Raw genomic sequence first — 23056 nt, forward strand, 5'->3', positions numbered from 1 at the left:
TTGTATCAGAGACTGTCTTCCCAACTATTGCTGGTGCAGAGAAGTCAAGTGAAGCGTGGCTATTCCTCAAACAAAAATTTCATGGAGATAAGAAGATTACTACAGTTTAGCTCCAAATCTTAAGGAGAGAGTTTGAAATATTTTGCATGAAAACTCGTGAGTCCGTTCAAAATTATTTTTCTAGACTCTCTACTATTGTAAATCAAATGAAGAGTTTCGGTGAAGCCATAACCGAGCAAAAGGTGGTTGAAGTGTTAAGAAGTCTTCCTTCTAAATTTGATCATGTTGTCACTGCAATAGAAGAATCCAAAGATTTGTCTATTTATTCTATTGATGAACTAATGGGGTCTCTTTTAGCACATGAGCAACACATGAACAGGTCAACAAAAAAAGGGATAAAGCAAGTTTTCCAAACAAAGATAGAGTTTTCAAAAGAGAAGAATGGAAGCTATGATCAAAGAAATGAAGGAAGGAGTCAAGGACGAGGAGGCTATAGAGGAGTCACTCGTGGTTATGGTAGAGGACGTGGAAGATTCCATAGAAATTTCCATAAAACCCATGACACAACAGGGAAAGGTAATCAAAATCATTACTTTAGAGGAAAACAATGTAACTTTTGCAAGAAGTTTGGTCATATAAAAGCTAAATGTTTTGAAAAGGCAAAACAACAAGCTAGTTTTGTAGAAGAAAATGAGAATTTATTTCTAACAACTATGGATGTTAACCATTGCAAGAGTGAAGTTTGGTTTGTAGATAGCGGCTGCAGTAATCATATGACTGGTGACAAGAGTTTTTTTAAAGACATTGACGAGACTATAAAGTTGGATGTGTGGCTTGGAGACAACAATAGAATAAGTGTGAAGGGTAAAGGAACAGTTATTATCAAATCAGAAACAGGTATGGAAAGATTTATTAATGATGTGTATTACGTCCCCGGGTTGGCTCAAAATTTGCTTAGTGTTGGACAACTGGTACAAAAAGGGTACACACTTTTATTTGAAAATCATGCTTGTGAAATTAAAAATAAAAGTGGTGTAGTTCTTGCAAAAGTAAATATGGTTCAAAATAAAATGTTTCCTCTTGAGACAAATGCTTTTACGACAAAAATTGATGATTCCAAGCTATGGCACGTGAGATATGGGCATCTTCATTTTAATGGGTTGAAACTCTTACATAAAAAAGGTATGGTAGATGGACTGCCATCTATTGATTGTCATGATGATGTATGTGAAGGGTGTGTTTATGGTAAACAACATAAATTACCATTTCAAGTTGGAAAATCATGGAGAGCTAAAATGCCGCTTCAATTAGTTCATGCTGACATATGCGGTCCAATGAAAACTTCTTCATTAAATGGTAGCAAGTATTTTTTGCTATTTAGTGATGATTACACTAGAATGAGTTGGGTATATTTTCTGAGTCACAAATCTGATGCAATGGATAAATTTAAAGAGTTTAAAGTTTTTGCAGAAAAAGAAAGTGGAAATGTAATAAATATACTGCGTACGGATAGAGGGGGAGAATTTTTGTCTGACGAATTTGATTTATTTTGTAAAAATCATGGCATTCGTAGGCTGTTTACAGTAAGGAAGACCCCACAACAAAATGGTGTGGCCAAAAGAAAAAATCGGACAATGGTGGAAATGACACGCAGCATTTTAAATGAAAAACATGGTGGAATCGCAAACCAAATGTAAGTATGTTAAAAGTCTTTGGATGTGTTGCATATGCATTAATTGATCCTAGTGAAAGAAGCAAGTTGGATAAGAAGAGTGAAAAATACATTTTCATTGGTTATAGTAGTGAAACTAAGGGTTATCGTCTTTATAATCCTATCACTAAGAAGTTGATTATAAGAAGAGACATTATATTTGATGAAAAAGCTTGCTGGTATTGGGTTAAGAATGAAACCATGAAACTCCAAGTTGACAGGGAAGAAGTGAATCCAAATCATATTGACGAAGAACCAAAGGAGAAAGATGAAGCCTTGAAGGAGACGATCAATGAAGGTATTGAATCCATTTCTGAAGAAACTCCTTCAAGAAAGGTACGATCCTTAAATGACATTTATAAGTCTGCATTTGCTTTTGCTGTTATAGAACCTTCAACTTTTAATGAAGCATGTGTAGACAAAAATTGGATGAATGCTATGGAAGAGAAAATACAAACCATAGAAAAGAATGACACGTGAGAGCTCTCTAAGTTGCCAACGGGGAAGGAACCAATTGGAGTAAAATGGGTCTATAAGGTGAAGTATGATGCTAAAGGTAACGTGAAAAAATATAAAGCAAGGCTGCTTGCTAGAGGTTTTGTGCAAGTATATGGAATTGATTTTACTGAGACGTTTTCACCTGTTGCAAGATTTGAGACAGTAAGGATGGTTCTTTCTATTGCTGCTCAATTTAAATAGAAAGTTTTCCAGTTTGATGTCAAGTCTACTTTCCAAAATGACTATTTGAATGAAGAAGTGTATGTTGATCAACCACCTGGATTTAAAATTAAAGGAAAAGAAGACAAGGTTTATAAACTTAAAAAGGCATTATACGGACTTAAACAAGCTCCTTGTGCTTGGTATAGTCGTCTTGATAAATTTCTTCATCAAAATGGCTTTCAAAGAAGTGATAGTGAGCCAACTCTTTATGTCAAAGGGAGTGAAAATCATTTACTTATTGTAAGTGTTTATGTGGATGACATTATCTATACTGGCACTTCTTCTAGCCTTATTGCAAAATTTAAGAATTGTATGATGAGGGAGTTCGAAATGTCAGATTTGGGATTGTTGCATTACTTTCTTGGTCTTCAAGTAGTACAAAGTGATGAAGGAATCTTTATATCGCAAGGAAAGTATGCATTGGATACTCTGAAAAAGTTTAAAATGATGAATTGTAATGGTTGTGCAACTCCCATGAACGCCAACGAAAACTGAATGCAGATGATGGAATGACAAAAGTAAATGAAAAATATTTCAGAAGCATGGTCGGGGCATTGATGTACTTGACACATACCAGAACTGACATTGTGTTTTCAGTGAGTTTGATATCAAGGTTCATGCAAGATCCTTCAGTGCAACATCTTGGTGCAGCAAAAAGAATTTTTCGTTACATTCAATCTACACTCAACTATGAAATTTTTTATAAACCTGTGACTAACTTTGGTTTAATTGGATATACTGATAGTGATTGGGCAGGTTTTGTTGATGATCGAAAAAGTACAAGTGGTTTTGTATTTGGATTTGGTTCAAGTGCTGTGTCATGGTGCTCAAAGAAACAAAGTTCAACAGCCTTATCCTCTTCGGAAGCTGAGTATATTGCTGCTACTGCTGCTGCATGTCAAGCGATATGGATGAGACGTACTTTAGAAGATCTTCAATTGAAGCAAGAGAATCCAACTCAGTTATACTGTGATAACAAATCTACTATTTCCATGGCAAAAAATCTGTCATTTCACGGAAGGACTAAACATATAGAGTTACGTTATCACTTTATTAGAGACGTGATTTAGAAAGAAGAAATTGAGTTGAAGCAATGTTTCACAAAAGAGCAAGTTGTGGATGGTTTTACAACAGCACTACCACCATCAACGTTTTTCAATTTTCGAGAAGCGATTGGAGTACAAGAGTTTTCACATTAAGGGGGAGAAATGTTAGTTAATGTGAACGTGTGAGCAATATGTGGAAGTGGAGAATGTGTAAACATGTGGTGGTTTTTTTTTAGTTTCTTTTCTTTAGCCATAAAAATAAGAATTAGTGGTTGTGTCCACAAAATGAGGCTGCTTTTGGCAAGTGGCATTAGTGGGTAGTTTTTTCTTTTGTTCTTTAAATACTAGTACATGCGTGTAATCCAAAGTGTGAGAAAAAGAAAAATAGTATTGAGTTTCTTTTGTTCAACTTTACCTTAACGTGCCCTTCTTTAGTTTTTTTTTTTGTGTGTGGGAGTTAGAAAGACTTCCTTCAATTGCATCTTTCCAGCACATGGCTTCCGTCTTGATGTTTCTGCTAGTTTGCATGGCATCGCATGCATCAAGGGTTCTACTTACGGCCACCACTTTGATTCCATTTGCTGGATGAGGAACAACCAACACACGTATATCGATGCCTTGCCAGACAACGTCTAATACCAACAAGTACTTTCCGCCCTTCATTTTTGTTGAAATCAGTTTTTCTCCTTCGCTTAGATCGGCTCCTTTGGTGGAAAGAGTGCTTTAGGTAGCAGGCAATCTTCTGTTGCCGGCGTTTGTAGTCGGATCTTTGCCTACTACGATGTACATGATGAAGTCAAACTCTTTAGCTTTTGTTGTCCACATGCTTCACGATACTAGTCTCGCCGACTCCCCCCATTCTATGGATGCCGATCCTTGATATCCCGACATCTTGTATGCTGTCCAAAATTTCCTTAACGAAGCGAGTAGTAGTATCTTGCCCATCCAATGGTTCCAGGATGAGTGGCTGTCTCCAATTGATTTCTCGAGGCCTTGACACTTGTTCCGTCTCCAAAGGTGCCTTCTTTATATGATAGCATTACCTACTTCTTGAAAGTTTTCGTTGGCATTAGTACCTGCCTAATCAAACTTCCAACTATAATAAATTTATTAACAAAAACTTTATTTAGGAGAAGCTCATGGAACTAATTATTACAATTCTGGCAACATTACGATAATTTCTTCAACAAAAGCACTATCCAAGCACATGCATTTTCTAAAGCAAACTAAGACAGGCATTCAGAAAGAAAAGAAACACTATAATCTACTTGTTTTTTGACATAGTAAAAGGAAAAAACATACAAAACCACACACTTGGGTTTCGGCTATCGGACTGCGCCCGGGCCAGCTCTATAATATTTAAAAAATAATTTTTTTATAAATTTTAGTTTGATAATATGTATTTTACTATTTTAAAAATTATTTTATAATAAAAAATCATTTTTTTATTATCAAATGGGGCGAGATCTGCCTATTTATGCATACCTTCACAATCTTCATAACCAAAGAAACTGTTTCGTCATAAATATAGTATAGAGAGAGAAAGAGAAACTGGTTCTTACGAATTTGAGTAATTAAGTAGGAGAGGGGAGGAGGAACACCATGGGCAAGATCATGAAGAAGGATGCCATGAAGAGACCAGTGACTCTTGATGTTCTTTCAGGAGAAGTCTTTGCAGAGATCGTAACACACGTTGTTTGTTCATCACCAACCATGTTGTCGGTTCTTGAACTTGCCAACATGAAGCTCACGTAAGTTTTCCATCATCTCCAACATATTCAACTTTCAAGCACTTTGCATGGATTATCTGCAATGACTTCTCCTGAAAGAACATCAAGAGTCACTGGTCTCTTCATGATACCCTTATTCATGATCCTGCCCATGGTGCTGCTCCTCCCATCTCCTACTAAATTCCTCAAATTCGTAAGAACCAGTTTCTTTCTCTCTTTGTCTCTCTCTCTTCTATATTTATGAAGTTGTAGTTTTTTCGGTTAGGAAGAATTGTGAAGGTATGCATAAATAGGCATCTCTTGGGCCGTTTGATAATAGAAAAATATTTTTAAATTATAAAATTAATTTTTTAAATAGTAAAACACATATTATCAAATTAAAAATTAATAAAAAAATTATTTTTTAAATATTATCGGGCTGCCCCGGGGCCTGGCCCGGCCCGATAGCCGAAACCTTGGGCTGGGCTGGGGCTTGATACCAAAAAAATATTTTAAAATAAATTTTTAATAGTAAACTACAATTTTTTAAATTAAAAAATAATAAAAGAAATATTTTTAAAATATTACCTGGCTGATCAGGACCGGGCCCAGCCCGATAGCTGAAACCCGTGCCCAACCCTGCCCAACTTGTTTGATAATAAAAAATATTTTCTAAATTATAAAATAATTTTTAATAGTAAAACATACATTATTATATTAAAAAATAACAAAAAATTATTTTTCAAATAATATCGGGCTGGATCGGCCCTGGTCGGGCCGACCCGGGCTCAAGCTTCAGGCTCGGGTCCAGGCCCGGGCCCGACTAGGACAGGTACTGGGTACCCGTTGGGGGGCCATCCCGGTGCCCACCCCTGGAAACCAACAAGGGAGGAAACCTTTTTTTTTAACCATAATTTCAAGAGAGGTTTTTGTAAAAATCTCTAAATTCTAAATTCTAAGCCGAACGTTCCTAACTACCCTAGCGTTAGGGTCCTCAGCAGATATCACACTGTTTCTAATGTTTCAAACACCTGTTTTAAAGTTTTGAACAGATACATAAACTACCCCAATATCTAGGATGTATGCAAAAAACTAAAATTTTGTCAAACAAATTGACCCCTCCACAAACTGGATGGAACTAGCCTGTGGTCATCCTATTGTCCCGTCCAAGAAAGCGTAACTTAACTTTAGAATGTCAAAGACCTTTTTCTCCATACCTTCGGACTCGCCCGTGCATTTTTTCAGAGCTCTCAAAGTATCCCCCCACACCCCGGCATCGTCATTGTTCCTCAGGGCTGCTCCAATTGTGGTGATCGCTATCGGCAGACCAGCACACTCCCTGAGGACCTCCATTGCAATTTTTTCTATAGGTAGCTGTTTGATCACATTCCCTTTGTTATAAAGGAATAGGGACATTGCATCTTTCCAGCACATGGCTTCCACCTTGACGTTTCTGCCAGTTTGCATGGGATCGCATGCATCAAGGGTTCTACTTACGACCACAACTTTGCTTCCATTTGCTGGATCAGGAACACCCAACACACGTATATCGAAACCTTGCCAGACATTATCTAATATCAACAAGTACTTTCCACCCTTCATTTTTGTTGAAATCAGTTTTTCTCCTTCGCTTAGATCTGCTCCTTTTGCAGAAAGAGTGCTTTAGGTAGCAGGCAATCTTCTGTTGCAGGCGTTTATAGTCGGATATTTTCCTACTACGATGTACATGACAAAGTCGAAATCTTTAGCTTTTGTTGTGCACATGCTTCACGATACTAGTCTCGCCAACTCCCCCCATTCTGTGGATGCCGATCCTTGATATCCTGGCGTCTTGTATGCTGTCCAAAATTTCCTTAACGAAGCGAGTAGCAGTATCTTGCCCATCCAATGGTTCCAGGATGAGTGGCTGTGACCAATCGATTTCTCGAGGCCTTGACACCTGTTCCGCCTCCAATGGTGCCTACTTTATATGTGCCGTAGCAATACCAACAGTTGGGCAATTCACGGCAACAGGTGCACGTCCCTTTGGTGTTCGGAAAGCCTTTGAAAATGCACTCTGCTTCATCCTTTAGCTCCTGAGTCTTCATCTGCCACTCTTCTTCCTCTTGTCGAATATCTCTACCTTTAAGATCTTCATCTCTCACCAAGTTATTGACAAGCACTTCTATCTTTCTTAGCTCACTGATTTCCCTTCCCAGAGTTTCATAGTTCGATTCGTGGTTCTTTAGGTAACCCGCATGCCTCCTTGCATGGACGTACGTCCTTTTGAGCGATGCAAGAAGGCACTCACAGATGGCATCGGCCGGGATGGGGACGCAGCCGCAGGCCATTCTGATTCTTCTCTTTGGTCCGCCCTTAAACCAGCAAGATGGTAGCTGCCATTGCAGGTAATGGGATTTTCAGATGGATACTGGTGAACAAGAGCAAGGCATCCTTTTATATATCAGAGAATTGAACAAGTCCAGATGATCGTCCTCATGCCTCTTAGTTAATCCTCTAGCTGGCCAGCGTTGGGACATGGCCTAGAGTAATGCCCATGTCACCATCATTGAAGAGGCTTCCACTAATCCGTGATGATGTTAAAAGGGTCCATTCATCCTGTATAACAGCTGTTAGAAAGATCTCCTGTCAATAGTTAGAAATTAGAATAGAAGTCAGAAGATTAAAATGCCTCTAATTTTTTTTTTTTAAAAAAAGCTCTACAACTTGTCTAAGTAAAAAGTTGACGTCTATGTGTTAAAGGTCATCCCAAGGAGACAGGTTTGTCTAAGTAAATATGTAATTCAAATACGCCTTATGTTCAGACTTCCACCGACTCTTCTGAGCCACAATCGGGCAAATGAGTGTTATTTTGTAACGGTGCATAAAATAGAAATTCAAACAAAAGGAGGCTGAATGAAAAGGTCAAAACATTAATTTTAGGACTAAATGTGTTCTATCACCAAGCTTAACATTACATTGGATCCCAGAAACACAATTGATCACGTGATGACATTGGTAGATGATGAATAACGGCATCTGTAAAAATGAAACATTGACATGCCAATAAAAGGCGATGCACTTCTCAATACAATTTAGGTGTGGATGTGACAAGATTTAAAGCAGATAAACATATATGCATTATCTTTTACATGCATTATCTTTTTTCACAAAAATATGACGTGCTAGACAAATGGATAATCATGTTGAGTGTAGGGACAGTGCCCCTTTCAAAAAAAAAGTAAAGATTTTTAATTTTTTTCATTCTTAATCTTCATATTTTTCTTGGTCTGTCCTAATTACCTTTAACTTCATGCTTGCAGACATTTGATGAAACTTTTGGACAAGAATCTTCATAGAAACATTGCCGGCTCATAGAAGATATTATAATCATCAAGAAAATACTGCTTTTACTGTTAAAATTAAATAGGCTAGTAAAGAAAAAACACCACGCATATCAGGTTAATTTTTATAAGATTCCAGTCCCCTTGGACAGGTCACGGATCAAATCCTATACAAAGATTTTGCTATTTTTATACTGCAGATCTAAATCCCAATGTATCTATGTCTCAATGAGTGGGAGGAAATTCCACTAGCGGAGTAAGGGTGCATTGCTTCCAGCCCAAAGGCATATGGAGTATGTGATGCTCATATCATTCACAAGTGATCAGCCCAAAGGCATTGAGGTTAAGGGCAAATCCAATCCATTTCATGTTCCATATGATGGACCTGATGCCGTCTTCAATGAATAGTTGAATTATATACCTTTAAAATCAATCATCAACTATTTACTTTAAGAGCTGTAGTGTAGCTGGTCTGGTTAGCGGACTAGTGAAAGTCTAATCGTTGGTTTGATTCCTCTGAGTGCTACTGTTAGAGACTGCAAACATAAATGTGTTACACTTTAGTTTGTCGAAGCAATCATATACCTCCGGGGAAAGAGGAAAGGGGAAGTTTGTACCTCTCTTCAAATCGACAATCCAATATTCTTTGATCTCAAAATTAGATTCGGATGAGACACTGGCTTCACTTTGCAAACATGCGCATATGACCAGGACAAGCATCCTACTGCTGGTATGTATGCATTCGAACCTAAATCAGGATTTAACTTCATCAATAATGAATCAGCTATAAAAAGTATATAATATTTTAACACTAAACTAACTATTGCATTTAGAAAGGATTCAAATCCAGGTCCGGTTCAGATCTATACCCAATTAGTAGTTGAGGTCAACAATTGGGTAGGCAGCATCCGGACCCGCTTAGTTATCAGACAAAGCCAGTCCAGGAAAGAGATAAAGAGGGGACACCGAACGAGGGGGTGATAAAGTCGCATTTAAAACAACAGTAAGAATGTAAGGAGTACAAGTGGTTATATTGATTCAATGAATACTTGTGGACTGATACACATGGCCCCAACAGTCACCCTGTGGACCAAACAAATTAATAAATGCGATCTGCAAAGTGTATTTAATAAAGATTAGGTAAGCTTTGAGCGGCACTATTTAAATGCATACGAAGGGAGAAACAATAAGGGCGCATAAATCATGATGCATCAAACTTGACGGCTTAAAAAAATTATGTTTCTGATGAGAAAAATCATACTAAAGGTAGGTTCTTTCAGCTGAATCTATTTGAGCTACATTGAATCAAGTGTTTCTTTTTTTCTTTATTTTGCCTTGTACTTCGGAGTGGAAATTCCAGTTGGACTGGACTTGCCGCTGCAAGACTCAAATCTAAATTCAAGAGCGACTGGGTGTAACAGATCTGGACCTAGTCCATACGGCACATATGAGAAATTATTGATGTCCTTTTCATTGGAAAGTTTCCCCTCAATTTTAGAAATTTGGATCAGAACCCAGATCTTGTATGAATTACTACGAAATTCATACCCGGAAGGATATTAGTATATTACTAATAGTTACCTACAGATCTCATCAAAACTGGATCATATTCAATGCCTTGACACCCAACTGACCTGATCGTGAGATGCGAACATGGATCTTTTCCATGTAATTCATTTTCTAGATTCGACACTTCGGATAGGCACACAATTTTTTTTTTTAGTTATTTGAGGTAAACAGGGAATAGTACTTCACCATACTGCCTACCACCCAAGAAGAAAGCCAAAACCCCCATCCTTCCCCGTCCCTGAAGACTGAAGATACCTCCACCACCTATCATATTTGACCTAATAAAATCTTTGTTATCAACACTTCATAAATCATCTAAAGGGGTCTCGATTGGAATCTTTACAGATAACCAGCCTAGAAAATCTAAAAAACTAGGCAAAAAAGAAGACACTATATGAAAATATATATATATTTTTGTGGAATTAACTTTTTTCATACTTTATTTTGATAAAAAAAAATCAGAGACCAATGATACAGTGCAGAAAGTAGAATAAGCAACAGATGTTAGATTTAATTACGGCTGACTTAAACGAAACCTGGACTTTTTTTTATTATACAAGTTTTTGGACTTGTTAATGCGTAGTTATACATTGTTGATTTTGGAGTTGGCAATATTGCACATTATATTTGAATTGGGAGAAAATTGATAAGATTTTTGTCAACCAGAAAAATAAATATGATTGTATGTATGCATAATCCAATCAAGATCAAACTCGGATGTGTTTAGAAAAACAATGGATCCGCTTGTAAAATTGTTTACAACATGAATTTGCGACTAAATTAATTTGTGCAGCCTCATAGCTAACTATGACCGTCAAGTAGATAATCATTCGGCACAATTTCTTGAGTTCTCCAGAGGTTCTGCAAAGCAATTTTTCCATGTGCTTGCATTGCTCTCGTGCAGCACAGCAGGATTCTTCTTTTTCTTTTCTTCCAGTTGTACTTAGGGACCCACCAAAGAAGCCCCGCTACAAGGAACACTAGCACAGCTGAGAAAAAGTGGTGGGGAGAGAGACGGTTGGGTCCCACCTTTTCACTAAGATGCATGCTTGGTGCAGTGGCTGGGGGCTTGTTGAGAGGCTTGAGTCTAGCTACCAAAGTATGAAATATTGGTCGTATTTTCAGGTTTTAACATACATATACATATATTAAAGCTGAAATCTGCCGGCCAGATTTTATAACTCAGTTAGGAGAGCTGAGAGTGCTAATTGTTGAGGACACCGAAGGCACAACAAGCGATACTTCTCCCCTCTCCTACTAAATTCCTAAAATTCCTAAGAACCAGTTCCTCTCTTTCTCTCTCTTTTATATTTATGAAGAGGTAGTTTCTTCGGTTTGGAAGTATTGTGAAGGTGTGCATAAATAGGCAGGTCCACCATCATGACATGCATAAGATATCTGATGAGCCAAACCCATTTAACTTGATGGAGATATTGTAAGCTATACAATTGCGTTGAATGCTTATTGACTCGTAGAAAGATCAAATATTACTTTTTCGATATATCTGAGTCCAGACAGTCGGATAATTGTGGACTTGGTTAAGAATCCAATCGTGATCGATCTTCATATGTTCTTGAGAAAACTAACTTTTAGGATTCCAGATGGATCCATCAGTTGCTTGTCTAGCTCCTCTTCTTCGACACCCTTCTCAGTCTGCAACTCCTCCTCATCATCTTCATCTTTACTCACTTCCCAATCTCCTTCCTTCCTGACTTCCTCGCTCCTCACAGACTTGTCTTCGTAGAAGTGCGTGGTGGTGATTTCTTCCTTGCCATGGGAGGAGTATGGAGCTTCTGGGAGCCATTCTTCCTCTTGACGTATTCGTTGTAAATGTGCGGTGTTGGGCTCGAGGTGCCCAAAAATTTGGACGCCTCAACACGGACGATGACGATGACATTGGAGACAACAAACAGGAATTTGGGCAAAGGATGTCACCCATCATGTTGGGAAGGGAGACACACAGAAGAGACTTGATGAAGAATCAGAGGGGAGAAAGCCATAGAGGGCTTGAAGCCCACCATGATTGGTGTCACTGCATAGAAGGTGAGCTTGTGGAGATAATTGGTCTTCTTGTACTTGACCATGGCCCAGAATTTCTCAACTTTTGCGGGTTCCATAGCAGTAAAAGAGAAAGAGAGGGAGAATGAAAAAAAGAGAGCTCACAATCCGGATAAAATTTTGGGAGCGGGATTCAAGTTCATTGAATAGGAGAGAAGATAGAGGGAGAGCAGAGGAGGAATTCCATATGAGAAAATAAATCAGGTGGGGGAGTTTATATAGCATTGAGGAAGATGGTGGTAGTGGTTTTGCTTCAACTATGCTGCCTTTTAGAGAGAGAGAGAGAGAGAGAGATTTCTCATATGAAATTCCTCCTCTGCTCTCTCTCTCTATCTTCTCTCCTATTCAATGAACTTGAATCCCGCTCCCAAAATTTTATCGGGATTGTGAGCTCTCTTTCTTTCATTCTCCCTCTCTTTCTCTTTTACTGCACATCTCTTGAGCTATGGAACCCGCAAAAGTTGAGAAATTCAGGGCCATGGTCAAGTACAAGAAGACCAATTATCTCCACAAGCTCGCTTTCTATGCAGTGACACCAATCATGGTGGGCTTATTTTTATCAAGCCCTCTCTGGCTTTCTCCCCTCTGATTATTCATCAAGTCTCTCCTGTGTGTCTCCCTTCCCAACATGATGGGTGACATCCTTTGCCCAAAATTCCTGTTTGTTGTCTCCAATGTCATCGTCATCGTCCGAGTTCAGGCGTCCAAATTTTTGGGCACCTCGAGCCCAACGGCGGACATTTACGATGAATATGTCAGGAGGAAGAATGGCTCCCAGAAGCTCCATGCTCCTCCCATGGCAAGGAAGGAAACCATCACCTCCCACTTCTACGATGACAAGTCAGTGAGGAGCCCAAAAATTTGGCAGCAATTGGTTCTTAAGAATTTGAGGAATTTAGTAGGAGATGGGAGGAAGACCACCATGGGCAAGATCATGAAGAAGGTTGCCATGAAGAGACCAGTGACTGTTGATGTTCTTCCTGCAGAAGTCATTGTACAGATCGTAGGATGCGTTGTTTCTTCATCGCCAGCCATGTTGTCGTTTCCTGATCTTGCCAACATGAAGCTCACTTAAATTTTCTATCATCTCCAACATATTCAACTTTTAAGCACTCTACATGCATTCTTTAAAGGGTTTGATTCAAATGGAGTGGCAGGTGCAAGATGCTGCATGAAGCTGCAAGGGATAGATGGGTGCTCAGACGAGCCACCATTGTGGATGATTTGTGGTTTTTTTTCTAAGATTTGGCAGCAACTGAAAACAGAGACAAGTATTAACCTTCTCCTCTTGATCTCCATTTGATTTCTTAATCTTAAGATGAAAAAGTACGTTGATGAGCCTTCTTAATTTGTTGCTTATGACTAATAAGTTACTTCGGCTAAAACTCGTCATTTAACTTTTTGAAAGCTATTGGTTTGTAAGAATTTTAGTGATGCAAAGTGGGAGACCATGAAATATATCAAGGATTGACCAGAAAACGATCAATTATTTTTGCATTAATGTCGTTGATAATGAAAACCTGCAAACTGAACCATCATGCATGGTTCACCAAAATGCATCTGTCAGCAATGTTGATGTTAATTTTGATGGTGGCCACTATGACAGTGGTTGTAGTAGAGAGATATAGAAAGAAAGTAGTCATGAATCATGATGGTTAACCTACTTGCAAAACATAATAGTAGTTACCAACCAGTTATGATTATCTTTCCAATCTCTTGGAACAAAAGCAAACTATAGTAATAAAACTAAAAAGAAACAAGCATTTATGTGAACCATCGGAAGACTTCTGTTGCAGGAAATTAGTCCGAGGTTTATTCAGCAAACTAGAGGCGCACACTATCACAATGGTCGGTAGGTGGAATGTCTATGCATGCTGTGATGTCCACTACGTAATTCAGAAAGGAAGGGATAAGGAGTCGTCCTCTATTCATTAGAGTTAGAAGAATGTCCATGGTTGAATGCGTGCTTCGTAATCTTTTTTCTTCACTTAACCCAAATTCATTCGTTGATTCCTGGTGCCTTTACTTTCATGTCCTCTTTTACTCTCTGGTGCTTCGCTTGTGGATTAGAAGGGCGAGCCGGATGCATTCGGAAATGACATATATAATCATGTTTAGACCACAATTAGCACACACCAGCTTCAGCCCCTGCTTTGAGGACAATTGTATGTAAAGACTACACATCTATCTCCATCCTTGTCAATGGATGACAAAAGAAAAAAGAAACAATATGGTAGTACACAAGATTGGACCTTTGGGTCATCTTTAATTTTACCATATTGCTTTGCCAAGGCAACACCATCATGTAAATTTTAGTCTTCCCACATAGAGGGGAAGACATAGGTTCAAGGAATGGAACTTGCAAAGAAGAAATGGTGCAATAGCAATGCAACTGCATTCTTAAGACAATAAGTGCAAACCCGAAACCAATGAAGAAAGAAAACAAGACTAAAGAATGGGAAAGTGCATTCTTGAGACCATAAGTGCAGAATTGAAAGTGTAAGGTTGTTTTTGGTTCACCGTAGATCTGAGATCCATAGTGATCTGAAAACTCTAATATCTAAAATCCATGGATTTAAGATCGGACACCACCCCCAAATCCGATCTTAAATTCATGGTTTTTAACATTTAGCATGAATTTGAAATTCATGCTATTAATTAAGATCTTTAGTTTGTTTAAACTGAAGATCTCTCAAAACACGTCTTTTAATGCAACCTGGGATAAGATACAACCAAAAGGAAAAAAACATTATGAAAGATAGAGAGTTGATAGTGAATAAGTTTTGAAGATGAGAGGCATGAAAGAACCACAGAAGAAGCATTCTTATAAAAGAAGAAGAGAAAGTACAGAAAACGGTATGAGCTCTCTCTCTCTCTCTCTCTCTCTCTCTCTCTCTCTCTCTCTCTATCTCTCTCTCTCCCCCTATGTTCTGGAATGGTCAAAGCTATTACGCGAGCCTCTATATATCCTTGCAATCTCGTTCACTGCACCCAAGGGGGAAGATGTCTTTCTTTTTTAAGATGTATTGCCTCTATTGCTGTATTATTTCTGGGAAAATGTGAGATTTTGGAAGATAATTGTATCCATAAAAGATGCCATTTGATGTTATTTTAGGATATTGTGGAAGTGACAGTTCATTTTGAATAATAATGTACATAGAAACACACGAACAGAGGATACGTTTAATATATGTGATAATCTGTTTTGTAATAATACAAAACAAATTTAATTCGTAGGTACCATGAATCGCCGTAAATGAGAGAGGTAAAATCATGGAATGGTCCTTTAAACGGAAAAGGGGTAAAGGCGACATCCTTCAACTCAGACAAAATACCATATACACATTACATAGTGAAATTGAAATCAGTCCGCCAACATCTATTGTCAGTTGAGTTATTTTTATATTTTTATATTTCGTGATGTTAAAAACTGTTGCCAATGTTGAATTCTGCAGATAAAAATGGTGATCAATATATTACAGTCACAGAATGCTGTGACGGCTTTTTGATTCACAAAATTTGAAAAAAAAAAAAAAAACTCATGTGAGCATTGGCTGGTTGATTTTAATCATAAATCATAACTAGATTTGCAATTTAAGTGGTCTACCCTAACCACACCGTTTTTTTTTTTCTCTTTATGACAACACTGACAAGGAACTCTCTAGAGGATGGGACCGGCGCTTAATTGACTTTCTTTTTTTTTTTTTTTTTGGTTTGGTTTGAGAGGCTAGGTCACCGACTAGCAGCCTAAAACCAAAGGCTACATTCCACCAAAACTATGGTTAATATTCTTGTTAGGGATGTCAACGAATGAGATATATCGGTAATCATATCCACTTTTTCATATATTGATATGTTCTGATTCGAATTCGAATAAAGAAAAGTCATATCTAAATCTGAATCTGAAATCCAATTTTTCAATCCAAATCTGATCCGAATCCGAATTTTAAACCGGATTTTGCCAAATCTCAAAATTTGATAGCATTAAATACTGGATATTTGTTAAAAAATGAATCCAATCCAAATCTGTATGCGAATCTGATCAGTTATTTATGTATATCCGAAACCAATTGGATGTCATTTATTAAGTCTGAATCCGATCCGATATCTTAATGGGATATTAAACTTTTTTCCATAATCAATGTTTTTGAATCGGATCGGTCGGATATCCGATTCAAATCGGATATATTGACATCCTCATGTGTTGTGTTGTACAAAATGCTAACTTGGTCAATGAATCAACCGGTCACCTATTAAGAATGCACGCACAGGCAGACATGTTTTCTTGTGTTCTCTTACCTAACTAAATATATTATTGCTGATCTTATTCTTAAAAATCCTCAAACAAGACAGAAGTCATATTTCTAATACAGGTAAATAAGATTTAATCTCTAAAACAACAAATCGACGTATAGCCTGAACTATTTTGATTTGTAAAATCTAGTTTACGTACAAAGAAGTATGATGCGTTATATGACCAATTGTTAACTTTCAGAAGATAACATGCACAGTTCATTTTTTCCATTAAAGAATCAAACTCAATATAGTTTCTTGTGCATGAGGTCCAAACATGGTTGCTCAAAGAATGGTTGTGTTCCTCATTCTTTTTTTGTCCTTGCCCGTATCTTTATAATCACAAGGTGCTGGTCGGTATTGATATGGATGGATGATTCGCATTTTATGTTCATCTACTACTTATTCGTCCTCCTTTTGGTCTATAGAAATTGTGGAAAGAGATGACCTCGCTTGGCAGTTCTGCAGGGTTTTTAAAGTATGTAATAATACGTCATATTTGCACGTTGACCATAATTTTAAGACTACCAATTTCGTAGTTGTGCGGCCTTTGCATTTTTGTTTGGATTAGTTGAGTGAAACCTCACATGCATGCTCTCATTGGAATTGAGCTGCTCTTCTATCTACAAGTTGGAACTAAGAATACATTTGGTGACCGACAGTCAAGGATAGATGTTATCCATGTTAGCAAAATTATAGGGATGGATTATCTACAGCTGCCTATTCAAGATTTTCTCATGGTTTCCTTATCTCATTGTTCCCTTATCCATCATATTCTGTTACTTGTTTAACACGAGAATCCTCTGTGATTCTCTTGACTAAATCGGTCTGGTTGTATTCTATATATTGAAAGTTCATCTTCTCTCAAATTATCAGAGAATGAATAAAGTGAGAGCTCCCCTTCCCATGGATGTAGGCATCAAAATGCCGAACCACGTACATTCTTGATTTTTCCTTTTTCCTATTTCATATTTTAACAATCCATGACGCAGATCTTGTGTTCATACTACCGTAAGTGTAACCCATGCTGATAGGTGCAGTGAACATGGGTACAACTATGTATTGCTGTATCCTAGGACTTAAAAATTTATTTTCAAATTTAATTTTTTAAATTTTGTCTTTTCCCTTCTTTTTTATTTTCCTTCCACCAAGATTCCATATTCTCTTATTATTTTTCTTTAATTCTTGATTATTCGTGTGGATATATATATATATATATATATATAATGCATATATTCATATACACACTCCCATCATTTCAAATTTTCTAAAATCACCATACCCATACCCATGTACCTGCTACTTTACCCCTATATCTAAATTTTCTAAAATGGCCATACTCGTAGTCTGGTACCCACGTCACCATGTACCCATGTACCCACTGAAGTAGCAAAGCCCCATCAACAGGACTCTTGTAGTGTCATACAAGCTTTCTCCACTATAGCCACATGTACAGGTCTGGTGACTCAGGTCTTTAGGATGCTTTTTTTTACCGCTACGATTATTGCTATATCGGCGGTGAATTGAAATTTCTGTTATGAGATATTCTAGCCGTGACAATATCACCGGTATGGATCTGCACTACTGTTAATGACTATGGCATGGGAAAAGATCTATAACAGTGAATATTCTCACTCTATTAGTATATTTATATTTTTAAAAAAATGGCACTGCTTGTAAAGCAGGCACAATTTGGTGCTAGCTTTCATTTGCATTGGTTCAGCAAAAGCCATCTATCTAACAGAAATAAAATAGTCAACTTTTGAGCTGAGAAATGATAGCGATGGGAAGTCGACCTTACAACATAATGCAAATAAATTTGTCAACAATATCTTACCTTGTTGGTGTTAGATTTTGTTACCATATATACATTTCTTGTAGCCGTTAATGTACAGTTGAGGATTGTACGCCTTCCTTCTTACCTCTCTTTCTAACTCAAATTACATAACCAGTGAAGATGGCTCCAATGTACAATAGCTTCTACAGACAACAACTCTATTGATGAATGACACTCCCTCTCCTCGAAACCAAAAGGATGATGCTCGATGGTTATCAACTCTAACAGAAGATGGCAGGTGGGGATCAATCCTGCAGGCTATTGAAGATAATAATCACCACAAGGTAGCTGCTATGGGTAAGGATCAACATAAGGCAGCTGCGGTGGCCAAAACCATTACCGATATGGTTGATCAGAAAATTAAGAAAGGAGATCAAATGTGTAACCAAGAAAATTGTCAAGAGATTGACAGTTTGAGAAAACGGCTAAACCTTCCAAATGGTGTAAGCCTTTAAAAATCAATAGAACCTCTCACACAAACGATTGAGCTCTGAGAGAGAAACTAGTTGCTCGTGGATGTAGACTCAAAACAAAGTCAAACCACATTGTTTGAGTTTTCTTGTGCTTTCTCTTTTACAGTATCAAAGCCAAAGTTTCTAAGACGTAAATTTCTTCCCACCCTTTAGAAATGGCAGATTACAATAGCAGCCATACACCAGAGTGTTCTACACCAAACACATCACAAAATATAGGTTAGATCTTTCCTGTGCTTCCTACACCTACAAATATGCAGTATCTCCTTTCCATTAAGCTTGCATCATATAATTATTTGATTTGGGAATCACAGTTCATGCCTCTCTTTAAGAATTATAGTTTTATGTGTTTCATAGATGGTAAACAACCATGCCCATCTGAATGGATAGATGACAGTAATGGCTTAAAGTGACACAATTCAAAATATGATGAATGATATAGATTTTATCGGCTTTTATTAAGTTGTATTCTCTCTTCACTGATCTAGTTCACAGTCAACCTGTGGGACTCTATTCTTCCCTTGAATTATGGAATGCTCTCAGGCAAATGTATGCTGCTCCATCAAGAGCTAAAACTCAGCAGTTGAAAAGCCAACTCTAAAATTTAAGAGAAGGCACAAAAACTAGTTCAGAATACTTTTGTAGAGCAAAAGGTATTTCTCACCAATTAGCACTGGCATCAAAACCAATGGATGATGATGATCTGGTCATTTGTATTATGGCTGGTGTACCACCTGGAGAATATAGGTGTCTTAGGACTGCATTAAAGACTAGGGTCGACCCTATTACTTTGGAAGATTTGCTTGCAATGTTACTTATTCATGAGTCGCAATTGGATGAAGTTGATAATTTCTCTATAGGAAATTCATCGGTGAATTTTACTATGAAAAATCAAAATTTTGGTGGAAATTGCGTTAAAAATAAAAGAGGTCACACTAAAAATCAAGATCAATCTCTCACAAATCAAACTGGATCTTGCTTTGCTTGTGGAAATAATGGACATATTGCAGCAAACTATCACACAGTTAGTCAAGTGTGTCATCAATCTGGTCATGGTACATTGAAGTGCAAAACATACAAACTTCAGAAAATTGATGAAGCTTCATCTATGGAAGCACATGCCGCTGACTTATATGGTTCATTTGATCATGGAGGATGGTACCGCAACTCCAGAGCCACACACCATGACATATTAGATTTCAACAACTTGACAATCCAATCCAACTACAATAGAGGGGATCAATTTCGCATTGGTAATGGACAAGGTTTGAACATTAAACACATTGGAACCTCTGTTTTCTCTCATATTGATTCCAAGTTCATAATGAAAGATATTTTGCATATGTCGTCTTTCACCAAAAATCTGATTTCAGTATACAAGTTTACAAAAGACAAGGACGTGTTACTTGAATTTCACCCACAATTTTCTTATCTGAAGGATGCCAAGACAGGGCATCTTCTTCTCAAGGGAAACAATGAGCGAGGACTCTACAAGCTGAACTTAGGAGCTATTGGGCGTGAACCAGCAGCATTACTTGGTGAACAAACTACTCGGCAGAAATGGCTTGAGCGACTTGCGCATCCCTCTATGAAAATCATGCAATATATTCTTTATGAATATGGGCTTCCTTCTATTTTCAATAAATTTGACTCTTTGTGTGAAGCATGCCAAATGGGGAAGAGTCATACTTTGCCCTTTTCTAGTTCTATTCATGAAATAAATGGACCATTAGAACTAATATATATTGATGTTTGGGGGTCTGTGCCTATTGCTTCCATGCAAGGATATTATTTCTATATTAATTTTGTGGATGGATATTCAAGGTTCACTTGTTAAAGACTTCCAAAAACTTGTAGAGAGACAATTTAGCCAGACTATAAAAAGCCTTTCCAAGTGATTGGGAAGGAGAATTTAGATCTTTATCCACTTACTCAAAATCATGTGGGATTGATCATCACATTTCATGTCCTCACATATATCAGCAAAATGGGATAATAGAGCAAAAACATCATCACATAGTAGAGACTGGACTCACCTTACTTGCTCATGCTAACCTTCCTCTCAAGTATTGAGATTTTGCCTTCCTTACAACAGCATTTCTTATTAATCGTCTACCATCACCGGTTACAAACATGAAAAGTCCATTTCAGCTTCTTTTTAACCAAAACCTGGACTATACCTTTCTTAAAACTTTTCATTCTGCTTGCTATCCTCATCTTTGCCCCTACAATGCTCATAAACTGCAATACCGAAGTACCAAATGCATATTTCTTGTCTATAGCACAAAACACAAAGGCTATCTTTGTTAAATCCATCAAATTCAAGACTCTACATTTGCCAAAATGTCATTTTTGATGAAAATGTTTTCCCTTATAAGTCCATCATCTTCAATCTCTCCACCAATGGAAATTCTTTTCCTACATTGGCCATGTCACCAGTAACACCATCCCTTGTAACTACATCTATTTCCCCAAATTAGCCCATCAGCCGCACCACTACCATCTTCCCCACTACTACCACCACCTTCCCCATCACCACCATCTCCCAACACCCTATCCCCATCTGAGAAACCCCTACCTCCTGCCATCAAAACTTACTCCATGATCACTCGCCTACATGCTGGATCTCTTAAGCCAAATCCCCATCACATTACTCACCTTACCGAGCTTCCTTTAGAAACCGAACCAAAAACATTTACCCTGTAAAGACACCAGATGACACAGGGCAGAAAGCATGCAACGGCCAAATCTGTTACACTTTAGTTTGTCGAAGCAATCATATAGCTCCGGGGAAAGAGGAAAGGGGAAGTTTCTACCTCTCTTCAAATCTACAATCCAATATTCTTTGATCTCAAAATTAGATTCAGAAGAGACACTGGCTTCACTTTGCAACCCGCTTAGTTATCAGATAAATCCGGTCCAGGAAAGAGATAAAGAGGGGATACCGAACGAAGGGCTCATATCCAGTCAAGTCACATTTAAAACAGCAGTAAGAATGTAAGGAATACATGTGGTTATATTGATTCAATGAATACGTGTGGACTGATACACACGACTCCAACAATCACCCGGTGGACAAAACAAATTAACAAGTGGATCTGCAAAGTGTATTTAATAAAGATTAGGTAAATTTTGAGTGGCGCTATTTAAATGCATATGAAGGGAGAAACAATAAGGGCACATAAATCATGATGCATCAAACTTGACAGCTTAAAAAAATTATGATTCTGATGAGAAAAATCATACTAAAGGTAGGTTCTTTCAGCTGAATCTATTTGAGCCACATTGAATTAAGTGTTTTTTTTTTCTTTATTTTGATCTGTTCTTCGGAGTGGAAATTCCGGTTGGACTGGACTTACCCCCGCAAGACTCAAATCTAAATTCAAAAGCGACTGGGTGTAACAGATCTGGACCAGGTCCATACGGCACAAATGAGAAATTATTGATGTCCTTTTCATTGGAAAGTTGTCCATCAATATTGGAAATTTGGATCAGAACCCAGATCTTGCATGAATTACTATGAAATTCATACCTGGAAGGATATTAGTATATTACTAATAGTTACCTACAGATCTCATCAAAACTGGTTCATGTTCAATCCCTTGACACCCAACTGACCTGATCGTGAGATGCAAACATGGATCTTTTCCATGTAATTCATTTTCTAGATTCGACACTTGGGATCGGCACACTATTTTTTTTTAGTTATTTGAGGTAAACAGGTAGTAGTATTTCATCATACCGCCTACCACCCAAGAAGAAAGCCAAAACCCCCCACCCTTCCCTGTCCCTGAAGGTACCTCCACCACCTATCATATTTGAGCCACATTGAATTAAGTGTTTTTTTTCTTTATTTTGATCTGTTCTTCGGAGTGGAAATTCCGGTTGGACTGGACTTACCCCCGCAAGACTCAAATCTAAATTCAAAAGCGACTGGGTGTAACAGATCTGGACCAGGTCCATACGGCACAAATGAGAAATTATTGATGCCCTTTTCATTGGAAAGTTGCCCATCAATATTGGAAATTTGGACCAGAACCCAGATCTTGCATGAATTACTATGAAATTCATACCTGGAAGGATATTAGTATATTACTAATAGTTACGTACAGATCTCATCAAAACTGGATCATGTTCAATCCCTTGACACCCAACTGACCTGATCGTGAGATGCAAACATGGATCTTTTCCATGTAATTCCTTTTCTAGATTCGACACTTGGGATCGGCACACTATTTTCTTTTAGTTATTTGAGGTAAACAGGTAGTAGTATTTCATCATACCGCCTACCACCCAAGAAGAAAGCCAAAACCCCCA

General features: G+C 37.7%; 1 protein-coding gene across 1 annotated transcript; it reads right to left on the reverse strand.

The window, feature by feature from the left end:
- Positions 1-5224: 5224 nt before the first annotated feature.
- LOC116262262 (disease resistance protein At4g27190-like) lies at positions 5225-6788 on the reverse strand. The gene is made up of 2 exons (XM_031641450.1): positions 6390-6788; positions 5225-5299 (listed from the first exon to the last, which is right to left on the reverse strand). Exons 1-2 carry the CDS (start codon positions 6786-6788, stop codon positions 5225-5227), a joined length of 474 nt encoding a protein of 157 aa, XP_031497310.1.
- Positions 6789-23056: the final 16268 nt, after the last annotated feature.

Source organism: Nymphaea colorata, chromosome 1 (genome assembly GCF_008831285.2).
Source record: "Nymphaea colorata isolate Beijing-Zhang1983 chromosome 1, ASM883128v2, whole genome shotgun sequence".
NCBI lineage: Eukaryota > Viridiplantae > Streptophyta > Magnoliopsida > Nymphaeales > Nymphaeaceae > Nymphaea > Nymphaea colorata.

Excerpts from the sequence above, each read along its gene's own strand:
- LOC116262262 (XM_031641450.1), bottom strand. The coding sequence starts at position 6,788 with ATGAAGGGTGGAAAGTACTTGTTGATATTAGATAATGTCTGGCAAGGT. Across the intron at positions 5,300-6,389 it reads CCGAAGGTATGGAGAAAAAG|GAGAAGTCATTGCAGATAAT; the intron begins GTCTTTGACATT and ends ATGTTCTTTCAG.